The sequence below is a fragment of the Equus caballus genome, chromosome 2 (assembly GCF_041296265.1).
Source record: "Equus caballus isolate H_3958 breed thoroughbred chromosome 2, TB-T2T, whole genome shotgun sequence".
Classification (NCBI taxonomy): Eukaryota; Metazoa; Chordata; class Mammalia; order Perissodactyla; family Equidae; genus Equus; species Equus caballus.
In genome coordinates this window covers 29,289,839-29,304,473 of record NC_091685.1, presented here as the reverse complement: position 1 = coordinate 29,304,473, position 14,635 = coordinate 29,289,839, and the positions used below count along the sequence as shown (strand labels likewise).

Genomic DNA, 14,635 nt, shown 5'->3' with positions numbered 1-14,635 from the left:
TTCCTTGTACTCAGTCTAAAGCCACCTTGATGAAGACAATGGAGGAAGGTGGAGATGTGGATGACAGAGATTGGAGGGAGGAGTGCCATCGGGGCTGCCCTCACTCCAGCCCTCGCTTCGCTCCAGAAGACGAAATTCAGAGAGCCAGCGGCAAGCGAGGCAGGAAGGCCAGCGGGCGGTGAGGGCAGACTTGCTCTAGCCTGCCTGCGGTAGGATCCAGGCCGGCAGCGCTGCACAGTGGCTAGGAGCCCGCTCTGGAGTCCCAGCTCTTCCATCCGCAAGCTGTGTGCCGGGGGCTGAGTTACTTTGCCTCTCTCTGCCTGTTTCTTCACCCACTTCACAAAGGGTTTTGTACGAAGTAAGTGGGGTACCGAGCATAAAGCACTTAGCATAGTGCCTAGCACTTGGTAACACTCAGTAAATGTAGTCGGGTTTGTTATTCTAACACTAGGCTTTAAACTCTGTGAGAGCAGAAATCCTTTCTCTTATCCTCATTGTTCATTAGCAACATGGAGGTGCTCAGGAAAAAAGTTTCATGACACCTTTCTCTCCACGACCCCACCGCCTGCTCCTCACTCTGGCCACCCCCGCCCCTCCCCGCAGTGAGTCCTGGGTAGTGGGTGCTGGGCGCCTGGTTCCGCCCGGAGGCCACGCCCCTCAGAGGGTGAGCGGGAGCCAGGCTATTGTTGCGGCTGAGACTCTTTCCGAAATGGGAAGCCCTGAATTAGAGGACTGCTGCTCTAATCTCTGTGGGGGCTCACAGGCCTCGGAGCGGGCCCTCCCCCTGACGCCAGCGCTGAGCTCCCTCCCTCTCTCCTCCTCTCCTCCTCTCGCTGAATCCCAGACCCCTCACTGAGCCCCTGTCTCTTCTCTGAGCCTCCTTGAGCCCCATTCTCTCATCTGAGCCTGCCTTTTCTCAGGGTCCCCATCACCTCACTGAACTCGTCTCCTCACAGCACCCCTCCCTTCTCTGCACCCCATCTTCTCTCTCATGGCTCCCGAGCCTCTCTCTCCCTCTCTCTCTCCCTCTCCTTCTTTCCCTCTCCCTCTCTCTCCCTTTCTCTCCCTCTCTCCCTCTCCCTCTCTCTCCCTTTCTCTCCCTCTCTCTCCTTTTCTCTCTCTCCCTCTCTCTCCCTTTCTCTCCCTCTCTCTCTCTCCCGCTCCCCCTCCACTCAGCAGCCCTTGCCCTAGCCTCTTGCCCTCACTGAGACCCTGGCTCCTGCTGTCCTCTTGGCCTATTGTGCTCACCATCCCTCCCCCAACACCCCCACCTTATCCCCTCCAACCTCCCACCCGCCACCTCCCATCCCACCCCCATCAGAAATCCCTTCCAGGCTCAGGTACCCCGTCCTCTTTGAAAGCTTCCCACCCAACCCCAGGCAGGACAGATGCCTCCACGTCCCCTGCTCTGTCCTGGCTGTCGCAGCAGCACTGCTCTCGTGTGAGTTGGGACCAATGCTTCATGCCTCGCTGCACTGCCCTCCCCGCCCCCAGCAGGCTGAGCTCCCTGAGACCAAAAACCAAGTCTGACCATCTGCTGACCCCATGGCACAGAGCAGAGTTCAAAATGACTTGTTGACGGCAGCTGAGAGTAAAACTGTGGGATTAGAAAGAAAAAAGATTTCGGGCAGAGGTGTCAGGAAGGTGTTGGTGGAGGGTGAGAGCCAAGAGGCAGATTCATCTAGCATGTATGAGCACCTTGGGGGACCAGCGCTTTCTCAGCCAGCACATCTTTCTGCCACACAAGAGCTGGGTCATATCATTCCCATTTTATACAGAAGGAACCTCAGAGAGGTTATGTTCTTGCTCGAGGCCACACAGCCAGCGAGTGGTAGACCAGGACTAGAATCAAAGGTGGGGCAAGGTGTGGCTGGCTGTGGTGGTGGGGTTGTAGCTGACTGGTAAGGGGGGGTGACACATTTTTCCTCTGTGACAACATGGTCTGCAGTCTGAGTCTGGATGTGAAGGGCCTCCTTGACCCGTCTCATTATTCCGGACACTGACCAGAGCTGTTCCCCCATCCTCCCACCACTGTCTCCTGGAAGGAGCTGGTTCTGACTCAGGCCCATTCCGATCGATCCTCAAGGTGATCCGGGAATGAGCTCAGAAATAGGAAGGAAACATCTCTCAGATTTAGCCTCCCCCCTGCCTGAGGTCCTGGTTCTGAGGCCGGAAAGAACCACTTTAAAGATCTCCCTGGGGACATGACCAGAAAGACAGATGATCCGGTTCACAGCAAGTGTGGCCGAGAGACAGGCGGGGCAGGCCCCTGTAGCCCCACTTCATTACCTCCCCCAGCTCCTGCTGGCTCTTTCAGGGCGCTCTCACCCAGAAAGCCAATCCCATTTGACCTCTCCTCCCTGACCTTCTCTGCCGGTATGGTAGGGGTCTGTGTCCATTGGCATCGCGGGACAGGGTACTGTCACCCTTCAGACTGGGAGCTCCTGAGAGGAAGGCTCTTGGCCACCCCCCACTTCAGACTCCTAAGGGCAGAGCTGTGTCTCTCCCCTCTGACTTGGGGGCTCCCAGGGCTGGAGGCTGGGGCTGTGTCTCCCCCCTCTGACCCAGCGCTGCTCCTTCGGGGAGGTGGGGTCACTTCTAGTCACTCTCATCAGAGCAGGGGTGCCGCAGGCCAGCACCTGCGTTCCACTCTGAATCCACTTTTTCTGTGGCCCAGCATCTGTCCTTGGTCCCTAGAAAAGAGCCGAGAAGGGGGCCCCTGCCTGTCCTTCCACTCAACCTGGATGCTCCTTTAAGACCAAAGGGATGGGGGTTGTATGAAGAGTCAGACACAACAGCCCCATCCTCCCCCTCCTTCACAGGCCAGGTTTCCTGCCATTGACAGCATCCCAGCTGGGCCCTGCCCAGCCTCTGTGCTTAACCCCTTCGTGACCAGATCTCAGGCCTACCGGCCTGCACCCCCAATCTTCATCTAAAAAATTAGGAGAATGAAAGTACCTATTTCATTGCATTGTTTTGAGGATTAAAAGTACTACTCATTGTGTAAAGTACTCAGAACAGCACTTTGCATCTATCAGTCTCTCAATAAAAGTTAGCTCTTGTTCCTAATTGTGTGAGCTTGGATCAGTCATTTCACCTCTCTGAGCCTCAGTCTCTTCAGCTGTCAAATGGGGAAAATAATAAAACCTAGTCCCCAAAGGTCATCCTGGGGACGAATTGTGATAATATACATGAAAGCGTTTTGTAAAGTGCTGTAACAACACAAGAGGGAACTATCATGGGAAAAAAAAATGTTCCGTTTAACTAGGTAATAAAAATCTCTTACCAGGAGACAGGCCTTCTGATTTTCAAACTCGTTATCTTACTCGACAGGCAAACGGTGCAGGGGAAAGAGCGGATTTGGAGTCGGACTGTGGCAAGTCTTCCCCTGTCTGATTCTGTTTCCTTACCCATCGAGGGGGAGGGTCACCCCTGCTGGGCCCCCTGTCCAGGGTCCTTGGGAGGGACAAAGGAGATCTGAAAGCACAGATGTGAATGTGCTTTGCAAACGTTAAAAACTGCTAGAAGGGAGGGGAAGGGATTTGTGGAAGTGGCCAGCTAGTCGGGGGCAGGGACCCCTTGGCAGGGGCATTGGCCTTTGAGCTCTGGATGCTGCAGAGTTTACCTGCTGAGCAGCGGGGAGGAGTGCTCCCAATGCCAGCCCTGTGGGGCCAGGGCTCCCCCATGAGACATGAGGTATCCAAAAAATGCTGTGCCAGCTCTAGAAGCCCCCAAGTTGGAGCAGACGAGGAAGGAGGCCAGAGGACCCAGGCTGGGTCCCAGAATCGTTCCTTCATCATCCTCTTCGCAGCCAATCCCATTTGCCGTCAGAGGACGTCGGGCAAAGGCACCTCCAGTGGGCTCCCGGGTGACCCTCGTGCCGAGACGTGCTGGGGCAGGCTCACCCTGCACATCTGCAGCACCACTGCCCCCACCCACCCTTAGGCTGCAGATTCCTGGCCTCACCCCTAGGGAGAAGAGGCTTGACACCATCCACACACCCAGACCACGACAGGTCTAAACCTGCCCTAGAGGGAAAAAAAGCACCGCAGCCAAGACTCTGCTCTGCCCTCCCATTGGAACCAAGAGGAGTCGCCCAGGCCCAGCAGAGGGGGCTGACCCCGGGGAAGAGCACATCTTCACCCCAAGCCTCTGGAGGAAACCTGGGAAACAGGAGACCTCGTTTGGGGTCCTGGCTGTGCCCCAAGCTCACTGTGCCTCCATGCAAATCACTTAGCCTGTCAGGGCCTGTGTGACCATCTGTAAGGTAGAGGAGCTGGACCTGGTGCGTAGGTCCTCGCCAGCGCTGAGACTGACCAGGAAGGAGTTAAGGGAGGCCGGGCTCCGGGTCAGGAAGGTGAGGGTTAATCTGGGGGGTGGAGGCTCTCACAGCTTTTCCTGTGGAGAGTGAGGTTTGGCTGCCACCAAAGTTACTTCCAGTCCCTGCTGTCCCTCCTGCCCTTAGTCTGGCCCTGCCCCGGGACCCCTGCATTCAGCCTCTCCACACAGAGGTGAGTACATCCTGAGCCCAGGGCTGGGGTGGGAGGGCACCCAGGGACAAAAGGGCAGGGAGCTGACACCAAGCCAGTAAGCACAGTCCCCCAGCCCAGTCCAGAGCCAAAGCCTTAGCCACAGTTTGGACCACTGACCCCAGGACTGGGAGAAGGGGTGGCAAGGGGAGGATGGAGGGTACAAGGATGTCTGCCAGGCTTCTAGGGTGCAACGTCTGTGGTTAGGCATCAAGGCCAGCCGAGAAGGCAAGGAAGAGGCAGTGGATGGCAGACTATTTTGGTCCCTGTGTTTAGGGACTTTTTATAGTCTCACTGCTCATGACTGAGAAGAGGAGGAGGGGACGGGAGGGTACTCATGAGGTCAGACAAGCACAGTGCCCTCCTGGGACCTTGGAATCTGACCCATCACCTGGTCTAGTCATTGGGAGCCAGGAAGGAGGGCACTGCCAGGCTCTCCGTAATGCCTGGGCTCCCAGTGACCAACTACCTCCAGGCTGACTTACTAGACACTAGATGGAGGGGTATGCGTGTGTGTGTGTGTGTGTGTGTGTGTGTGTGTGTGTGTGTGTGTGTGTGTAAAGCTGAACTGGTTGCACTGGGGTAGGTAAGTTGGCAAGGTCTCTGCCCCAAGCCCTCATCATCGGGGCTCCCCTGACCCCATTCCTAGAAAATTCTGTTCCTTTGTTGCCTCCAGATCCAAAGTCTCCGAGGTCCCTGCAGCCCCCAGAACTGATGTGTCACTCTCAGCTGAATAGAGGATGGGGGGAGAAGGGGAAAGGGGTGGGTGGGGCATGCTGAGCCATGTGGGTGGCCCATTCTGTTACTGCCAAGGGAACTGTCAGCTCTTGATTTACAACCCCTCCTGGCCCCCTTCCCCAGCAGAAGGGAGGTGGAGGAGAAGGGTCACAGGGTCTTAGGATGAGAAGGGGGCAGGGACCCTGAGGGCAGATTTCTAGGAGTGTAGGTTACCAGGAAGAATTAGTGGAAGGAACTTTTCAGTGAGGCAAGGGGCCCATCTCTAATGGAAATTGCTTGGTTTTATAGCAGCAGGAATAGAGGCAAAACACCAGAGAAAGTTCTGATAGGCAAGCAAGAGATCCAATCGGAACTAGTTCTGGCCTGCAAGGCAAGAAACCCGGGTTCCAGTCCAGGCCCCTAACTCTCAGTAAGCCCTGGGCAGGCCCCCTCCTCTCTGGGCCAGTTTTCTCTTCTATGAAATGGAAAAGCAGAAGCAGACAAGGTGATGTTGACAGTGGGCAATCTGGAATTCCCTTGGCAGGGGCACAGAGGGGGGTGGCAGGCAGCTGGCTGACGTGACCTGGTGACCACCTCCCTCTCCTTCCCTGATGGCCCTGCTGGGCATGGGCAGGGCAGTTGGCTGCAATTACTGGAGGCTCCTACCCTGTGGTTATATCCCTGACCTCTGTGCTTGGGGGCGGGAAGGGTGGGCCCTGCTGGAGCCAGCCTGTGGCTGGGAAGCCTCCTTGTCTTGGACTCAAAGTTGCTGGGTTGGGAAGAGGTATTTTTTCCGGTTGAGGCCACTGTCGGGAATCGGGCAGGGACCAGCCCCATTTCCTTTTCCAAGTCCCCTGCTCTCTGATGCCTACTTGGCATGGCCCTTTGGCCAGATTGTGGCACCCTCAAAGGAGCATACGTTTCTGGGTGGCCAGGGAGCCCCTGTTGAATGTCTTTGAGGGATGAGGGGAAGGGCATGGTACCGGCTGACTTGGATGGGGGAGGGGTGGCTGGCTGATCCTATTCCCAGGAATGCCTGCATGAGAGGGGCAGGGACATCTCCTACTCTCCCCCTGACCATTCCTCTTTCCCTGCAGGCCCCAGGGAGCTCCAGCCAATTGCTCTCCCCTCCTCAACTAGCTGCCTACCTCCAGTGGCTTATGGGGCACTGTCCTGACCAACTCTGCTAAGATGCTCCAGGCCTCTCCCTCCACCCCGTCCAGGGGACGGACCCCCAGCGCAGTGGAGAGGCTAGAGGCCGACAAAGCCAAGTATGTCAAGACGCATCAGGTGATAGCGCGACGCCAGGAGCCAGCTCTGCGCGGGGGTCCCGGGCCGCTGACGCCGCACCCCTGCAATGAGCTGGGGCCCTCTGAATCGCCCCGGACGCCCAGACCCGCCCGCCGAGGCAGCGGCAGGCGACTGCCAAGGCCTGACTCTCTCATCTTCTATCGCCAGAAGCGGGACTGCAAGGCTTCTGTGAACAAAGAGAACGCCAAGGGCCAGGGGCTGGTGCGGCGCCTCTTCCTAGGAGCCCCCCGAGACGCCGCCTCGAGCAGCCCGGCCCCACTGGAAAGACCTGCGGCTCCTGGGGGTTGGTCTGCGCCCCAAGATGCCCCGGAAGCGGCGGGAAAGAGGGCGCTGTGCCCCACGTGCTCGCTGCCCCTATCGGAGAAGGAGCGTTTCTTCAACTACTGCGGCCTGGAGCGCGCGCTGGTGGAGGTGCTGGGCGCCGAGCGCTTCTCTCCGCAGAGTTGGGGGGCCGACGCCAGCCCCCAGCCTGGATCGTCGCTGCCGCCCGGATCCGGGGACACCAGCGACTGGACGTCCAGCGACGGCGGCACGGATCGCCCGAACGGTGCGGACGGCGGCGGCGGGGGCTCGGAAGCGGCGGGCTCGGCGCGGGATGGGCGCCCGCCTGTGTCGGTGGTGGAGCGCAACGCGCGCGTCATCCAGTGGTTGTATGGCTGCCAGCGCGCCCGCGGCCCGCCCCGCGAGTCCGAAGTGTGACATCGGCCGCTCCGGAGCGGGGTCCCGGGGAGTCCGGGGTCCGGGGAGGGGCAAGGGGTGAGCGCGGGACTGGACCTGGGCACACGCAGGGATACCCCGCCTTTGAAGCGCAAGGTGCCTTTGGGCAAGCCCTTCACTCTGGATCGCGGCTTCCCGAAGTGAACCGTGGGGGTATGGGACAAAATCTCGGAGGCCCTTCTCACCGCAGAACGCGGAAGGGGAGGTGGCCGCCTCGTGGCCCCTGTGGAGGCCGGGTCTGGGGATCGAAGACTGGGGTGGGAGATCAAAGAATCTGCTGAATAAAGCCAAAACTTTATTTAAAGGAGTCGTGAGGTTGGATTAGAGAGAAGTTGAGGAAGGGGGCGGGGCGGGTTTGCGTGGTTACACGCGAGGGTTTTGGAGTGTGGTTTCAGGCTGTGACCCTGGGCAAGCACTCAACCTCTCGGGACCGCAGCTGCACCTCTCGGCGATCAAAGTATTTTTGAAATGGTCGTAAAGCGCATGGCAAAAGTGTCCAGCATATAACGAGTGCTCAATAACCAATAGCTGCTAGGACCACTATCAAATTAGTACTCTCATTATTATGATCATCTCCTCCATCGACCCCCAGGTCGGTCCAAACCAGAGCTGGCGGCCCGGAATAGCGCGTTTGGGGAGTTCGGGTAGAGATCTGCTCCAGAAATTAGGGTCCACTGGTCCCTAAAAGGCCCCCATTCCTGGAGATTTGCTGCCCCCTTTTGGTTACTAGGTATGAAGGGCCTGAGACATGGAGGACCCAGAATTGAGGACAGTAAAAGAAGGGACCCTTCAAACCAGGATTTTGCCCATCCGTACCCTCAGTGCTCGCTTCGGCAGCACATATACCAACCCACACCCTCACATCCTGCCACTCTCTTCCTTTCCCTCAAAGACACACAAAGCCACCTGTCGTCCTCACATCATCGCACCTTTAAGTCTGTTCACGGTCCTCCTCCCTAGCCTGGGTTACCTTCCCTTTTCTCTCCACTCATCTTTCTAAGATTATGCACATTCATTCTCCCTCAGGAATTCCCGAATTCCCCAGTCGGGCTCACCTCCTCTGAGCCCCCAAATACAGCCCTATTTTTGTGCCTCAGCTTGTCGCCTTGTGTGGGACCTGCTGGTAGTCTGAGTTCTCTCGTTAGTCTCTGCCCTTCCCCTAGTACACCGACGGCGCAAGCGGCAGGACCCCAGGCAACGTCTGTCGAATTAAAAGAGGCTGGACAGGACGACGGGGCCAGTCCTCTGGGGTTCCCCAGGTGTGTGGAAAGTTGCACCTTACATCTAACAGTCTATCCTGACACCCGGGCTGTCTCTGGTCACTTTCTCCCTGTACGTTTGTGGGGGAAGGGAGGGAGGACCCCTCCAGATGGGCCCCGCCCTGAGTATGCCCACCCAAAAGCAGTCTTCCCCGCTGTCCACACAAAAGCACGCGGTCACACGGGGTGTCGGGCCAGGGTTTTTATGAGCGGAGGGGAGGAGCGGGCACGCAGTTCAGCCGGCCTGCTAGTCGCCCTTGGGCGCAGCCTTCACCCTCATCTCGGCCAGTTTGTGGGTGAGGAAGCCCCACTTGAAGCCGGTCGCAGCGTCGGCCTCCGGCGACTCGGGGCGTTCGGTGGCCTCCTCCGCGGCCTCGTTCGCAGCTTCGGGGTCCGGCTCCGGGGTGGGTTCGGCGCCGCGCAGCATGGACGCCGCCGCGGCCTGCTGCTGCTGCCACCTGCTGGCGAACGCGTCCCAAAAGCCGGGCCCGCGCGGCTCCGCCTCCGCCGCCGCCGCAGCCTGCGAGGAGGGCCGCGCAGCCAGCGGGCTGCGGGAGAGTGGCGAGGTCAAGGGCCGGCCGAGAGGCCCCAGAGAGGACGAAGGAGAGGAGGCGGGGCCAAGGGACCAGTAGTAGGGCCAGGGGAGTCAAGGCGAGGTCAGGTGACCAGAGGGGCCCGGGAAAGAGGGGGCAGGGCGGGGCCTGGAGGCAACGTGAGGGCTCTGAGGCACTGGGAAAAGGGGCTGGGGTGGGGCAGGGGATTAGGTGAGGGATCTGGGAAGAGGGGGCCGGGATCAGGATCCCTGGGGAGAGAGCTGGGGTCAGGGAAGGGACTCGGAGAGAAGGATGAGGCCAGAGGAGGGAAGCCTGAGACGCCAGGTCGGGAATCTGGGGGAGAAGCCCTGAAAGGGGCGGGGCCCAAGGATGCGTGGGAGGAGTAGGACACCGAGGGTGGGGGGGATAGACCCGCGGAGGGGGCGGGGTCAGGCTCTGGAGGCGGGGGCCCGGAAGAGAAGGCAAGCGTGGAGCCCTGGGGAAAGAGGCGGAGCACGGACGGGTATCAGGTTCTGGGATGGAGGACTAGGGGGACCAGAAAAATGGGGGAACACTCGGAAGAACGGTGGAGTGACCCCGAGGGAAGAAGGAGGGCCTGGATCAGAGGCTTAGGGGAGGGGGGCACTGGGGAGGAAGCAGGAAGATGTGGGGAGAACGGCAATCAAGGAGCGGTGAGGAGGCTTGAGGTAGGAGGTTTGAGGTGGGAGCCTTAGGGCTGAGGGAGAGTCCTTGGAGAGCTGGGAGGGAGCGGGGAATGGACGCCGGGAGAGAGAAAGGAAACCCTGGGGCAGGATCTGGATGGGTCAGGGGGGCCCTTGGGGAGAAGGAAACAGGGGAGTGTCAAAAAGGGGATGTGACTAGGCTGGAGGAAAGGGCAGAGATGGAATGTGTGCCAGAGATAGAGCTAGGAGGAAAACTGAGGTCCTGGGTCCCACCCGCCAATCCCCCAGCATCAAAGACCTTCTAAGACAGTGTCCTAAACTACTGTGCCTTGGGTCTGGAGGGTGCTTGCTGAAAATATCGAGCCCACGTCTCAGCCCACACCTGCTGAATTAGAGTCTTTGAAGGAGAGTCTGGAAATGTGTGTTTGTCACAAGCTCCCTGGGAGGGTGAGGATTTAGACCAATATTTGGGAGCCACTGATCTGGACCACCCTCTGTTCCAGACACCTAAGGGTTCTCTCCTGGGCTCCCTGGTTCCCTGATTCTAGGGAGATGACCCCTCCCTCATGGATGGGGAGAGAGAGCCCATAATACCTTCTAGCACCTCAATCCCAACAGCTGGTAAATTCCTCCTGAGATCTAACATAATCTCCCAGATATGCTGATTTGGCCTCTTTCCTGCTGAGAGAAACAGAAACAGCCCGGGGGCTGGCCCTCCCTAACTCTCTGTGGTCAGAAAGACAGACAAATAGACCAGATGGAAAGGACATGGGAGAAGGGGGACCCCAGGCCCATCCCAGAACCCTCCACACACACACATACATACTGGTCAGCACAGGGCTCCGGTGGTAGCAGTTTGTTCTCATCTTCTTTGTTAAACAGAGATGACATTGTCAGCCAACCTTTTACCCCGACCCCCTGAACCTGTGAGGGAGGGGCTTGGAGTGAGAGAGGGGCCCCAGCACCCCCAGCTGCCTCTGCCACGCTTCCCAGGGCTGGGGTGGAAGAAGGGAGAACTTACCCGGCGGGCCAGCTGTGACATGGGACTGAAGGCCTCTTCAGTGGGTTCCGCTGTCTCAGACTCCACTAAGGCTGGGTTCTCCCTCTGGGACACAAGACCCCCACCCAGCATGAGAGAGACCCCAGAGGAATGGGACCTCCCTCTCCTACTGCTAGCCTGGTACATACAGACCAGGCACCCCAAACCCCACAGAACTAAGCACATATCTAGTCCCCTTGCACTCTCCACAAACGCATACAGGTATTCCTCTACACAAAGCTACTAGCCACATCCATCACCCACATAGTAAATCCCTGCAGATGGCCTTAAGCACACATACCTGCCCACCCACAGACACCTCCAGATATACCCAATAACATGTGGACCAGGGCATGCACGCTGATGTAGGCACACACCTGTACATGACCATGCCTCCCCATGGCTACTGCTCTTCACCTGTACATCGAGGTTCATACTATGAGGAAACTACACAAGGACACAGACACATACCATTCACACCTGTGCACTTACACAACTGCAGACAGATGCACAGAGGCCCACCCATGGCACACAAAACCTCTTGACACATCCACAGACACCAAGAGACAGATGTGTACACACCCAAACACATGCACCATACAAACATAACACCTGCAAATGCCTGCACAGAGGTATGCTGGCATAGACTTCTGCCCAAAATGTACACACCTGAAAATACCTATACCCAGTTCATAGCTGCACATACACCTTCACTGAGATTCCACAGTCCTAATACTGACCCACAAGTACTTCTACACAAGCCCGGCCCTGGACACCCACCTGTCTAGACATACACTTATTCACACACACGCCACAGAAGGACTTCCTGCCCCTGCCGCATCTATTTGCACAACTGCCACTTATCACGGCCTCCAGACCTAAGGCTGTTTCAGAGCCTTTTCAATCCTTTTGATGTCAGGACAAACACGGTCCAAGGATGGCTCTGATCTGATGGTGCTACAGTGACCCTCAGAGTACAAGGGCCACGTCCTCTACTTTGAATACTAGGGAGCTCACTTCCTCTCAAGGCAAGCCATCCTGCTTCTGCTCAGCTCTGCCCATTAAAAAGTTGTGTTGAGCTAAGTGTACCACGTGTGGCTACTGCACACTGGTCCTAGAAGGATCTCTTCCATGTGGCAGCCCTTGAGATCTCTGGAGACAGCAACCACTCCTCTGGTGCCCTCAGGTCTTCTTTTCTTCCTCAGTGTTCTTGAATGTCCTGGCTTTCTGACACTGCACCATGCCATTTGTCATCCCTCAATGTGCCAATTGCTTCTGCACAAATGTGCCCTCTCTCTCTCTGAGCCTGTCCCTTGCCCTTCTTTGTACCTTACACTCATGCTGCCCCTCTGCCCAGGCCCCACTCAGCAAGCATGGTTGGTACCCACCTCCTCTGCCAGGTCCTCCTCAGATTCCCCACTCAGGGTCTGTAGCACTTTGGACTTGTAAGCTTTCCAGAAGGCCTGGTTCATGGCTGTAGGGGAAACAGGCCTGGCATACAGGCATGTGAAGGCTGTGGCTCAGTGGGCACCCAGTGGTCTGGCTCCAGGAACTTGGTGAGGCCAAGAACTTGTCCCAGGATCGGGTGACTTCATTAAAGATGCACCAGCATCCCTAGCTGGCAGGGTGCCCAGCAAGTGAACCTGATCCAAAGGGGTCTGGGGTGGGGGTGGGACAGAGTAGGCTTCTGCTGCCTCAGCCCCTTGTCATATTGGCCAAGAATAACGAAGACATCTCTCTCCACAGAGGCCTCCTTCCTGGGCCTAGGAGTACTTGAATTTAATCTCTTGGAATGGCTTCAGAAAAATTCTCTTCCATTCGCAAAGTCTATTTACAAAGTCCTTGTGACTGTAGCCAATAGCAGCTGTGCCCTCAGCAGGGCCCCATCCTGTGTCCCCACTCAGCCTCTACGAACTGGAACAGGAAGTTCCCAAGGACTCCCGTCGGTGCCCCCGGCTTGCATTTCACTGCTTTGTCGGGGCTGGAAACTGATTCCTCTCCCCAGGGACGCACGTGCCTGCCTCCTTCTTTCCTGGCAATAGATCCCAAAGAGCTGGAGCCCCTGAATTATTGCTGAGCTCCTCCGGAAGGCTCGAGGCTCTGGTAAATGGGGAATGGCTCGCTGGTCCTCTCCCTACTCTGAGCACACAACACCCAGGCTGTATCTCTGCCTTTGTTGCCAGCCCATGCCTGAGAGTCCAGAACTCAGAGAAAGGGGACAAAGATGGGAGGTCCTTCGATGAGCACTTCCTCTTCTTGTGAGAGGAGCTGACCCCTCTTCTGTCTGGCAGAACGCCTGAGCACTGTCATCTTTGGGAGGAACACCGTTCCTCACAGATTTGGCCGGGCTCGGATAGACGATGGAGACCCGAGGGAATAACTGGGGAGCTGGGAGAAGTGGTGAGGGCTTTGTTAGGGATTTGGAGGTATCTTGGGAAGCCCTCTCCGGGACCAGGATCCCAAGCTGATTCACTCTCATTCATTTATTAATTGATTCACATCACAGGCATTTTTCAGTGCCTCCCAGAGATGCTTAAAGCATTCCCCCTCCGCCGTGGAGTGTGAGGTCTGGGAACGAGGAAGGGGTGACAGGGTCAGAGGATGGCGCTGAGATAGGCTGGGCCAGGCAGAGGGGGCAGGGCCACGGAACTAGCCGGAATACCCCCAGAGCAGCCACCACCCGGCCGCTCCTCAGAGGCGGCCTCACGGAGAAGGGTGAGGACGCCTCGACAGACCCCGCCCGAAACCCCGTCACTGACGTCAGCGGCCGCCTGGGGGCGCTCAAGGCGCGGCCCGTGCGAGTGACGTCATCAGAGGCGGTCTGCGGAGCCTGCTGTGCTCCCGGGTGTCGCATGACGTCACTGAGCAGTCCGGAAGCACCCGCACGTGTGCTCGCAGCTCGGCTCTGGGTCCTGGCCCCGCTGTCACCGGCCATGGGTCGCTCCCGCCGGACGGGCGCGCACCGAACGCACTCCCTGGCCCGCCAGATGAAGGCGAAGCGGCGGCGGCCGGACCTGGATGAGATTCACCGCGAGCTGCGGCCCCAGGTTTCCGCACGGCCCCGGCCAGACCCCGGCGCCGAGCCTGACCCCGACCTGCCAGGGGGCGGCCTGCATCGCTGTCTGGCCTGCGCGTGAGTCCTGGCCGGACCCGGCCTGAGGAGGAAAAGGGTCCGCGGTATGGGCGGAGGGTGTGAGTTCGGGCCCCGGGGCGCGAAGGGTCTCCTCTCTTGGGACCCGTGGGTCTGCTGGCCTCCCATCCCTTCAGACCCGGAGCCTGGTGTCAGGGAACGAGCTAGGGTCAGGAGATAGGCGTACCTGAGAGGCATCACCTCCTCACTCTCCTCTTACCCCCATCCCTACAGGAGGTACTTCATCGATTCCGCCACCTTGAAGACCCACTTCCGATCCAAAGACCACAAGAAAAGGTATGAAGGAGTAAGGAGAGGATTGAGGGATGGGTGTCAGGCAGACAGGGCTCGCATCTGGTCGGCTCCCAACTCCTACTTTTCTTTCTCCCAGGCTAAAGCAGCTGAGCGTGGAGCCTTACAGTCAGGAAGAGGCCGAGAGGGCAGCGGGTATGGGCTCCTATGTGCCCCCCCAGCGGCTGGCAGTGCCCACAGAAGTGTCCACAGAGGTGCCTGAGATGGACACATCTACCTGACATGGCCTGAGGATGCAAAGCAGAGGAGCTGCCCATGGACAGTGGTGCAAGCGCTAGGCTGGAGAGACTGTGCTATCCGCTTTTGGCTCTGGGTTTGAGGAGTGGATGGCCCACTCTGGGTCCCCTCCCCCCAATAAAGGAACTGGATGAAGGGGGCTTGCCTCTGACTCTAACCTCCAGGCCA

The 14,635-nt window shown here is 58.2% G+C and overlaps 3 protein-coding genes across 4 annotated transcripts; 2 read left to right on the top strand and 1 right to left on the bottom strand.

The window, feature by feature from the left end:
• Nucleotides 1-4,390: 4,390 nt before the first annotated feature.
• On the top strand, nucleotides 4,391-7,578 carry FAM110D (family with sequence similarity 110 member D). Of its 2 annotated transcripts, none has more exons than XM_023635439.2 (2): nucleotides 4,391-4,511; nucleotides 6,344-7,578. In XM_023635439.2, the coding sequence occupies exon 2, from the start codon at nucleotides 6,438-6,440 to the stop codon at nucleotides 7,254-7,256; it is 819 nt and encodes a 272-aa protein (XP_023491207.1). In that variant the 5' UTR covers nucleotides 4,391-4,511; nucleotides 6,344-6,437; the 3' UTR covers nucleotides 7,257-7,578. The 2 variants fall into 2 exon arrangements, with proteins under 2 accessions (XP_023491207.1, XP_023491208.1); XM_023635440.2 differs by lacking the exon at nucleotides 4,391-4,511 and adding an exon at nucleotides 6,115-6,225.
• Nucleotides 7,579-8,720: 1,142 nt separating this feature from the next.
• Nucleotides 8,721-12,539, bottom strand: C2H1orf232 (chromosome 2 C1orf232 homolog). The gene is made up of 4 exons (XM_023635442.2): nucleotides 12,177-12,539; nucleotides 10,771-10,854; nucleotides 10,576-10,673; nucleotides 8,721-9,081 (listed from the first exon to the last, which is right to left on the bottom strand). Exons 1-4 carry the CDS (start codon nucleotides 12,258-12,260, stop codon nucleotides 8,781-8,783), a joined length of 567 nt encoding a protein of 188 aa, XP_023491210.1. The 5' UTR covers nucleotides 12,261-12,539; the 3' UTR covers nucleotides 8,721-8,780.
• Nucleotides 12,540-13,640: 1,101 nt separating this feature from the next.
• On the top strand, nucleotides 13,641-14,606 carry ZNF593 (zinc finger protein 593). The gene is made up of 3 exons (XM_001504097.5): nucleotides 13,641-13,921; nucleotides 14,153-14,215; nucleotides 14,310-14,606. Exons 1-3 carry the CDS (start codon nucleotides 13,641-13,643, stop codon nucleotides 14,449-14,451), a joined length of 486 nt encoding a protein of 161 aa, XP_001504147.2. The 3' UTR covers nucleotides 14,452-14,606.
• Nucleotides 14,607-14,635: the final 29 nt, after the last annotated feature.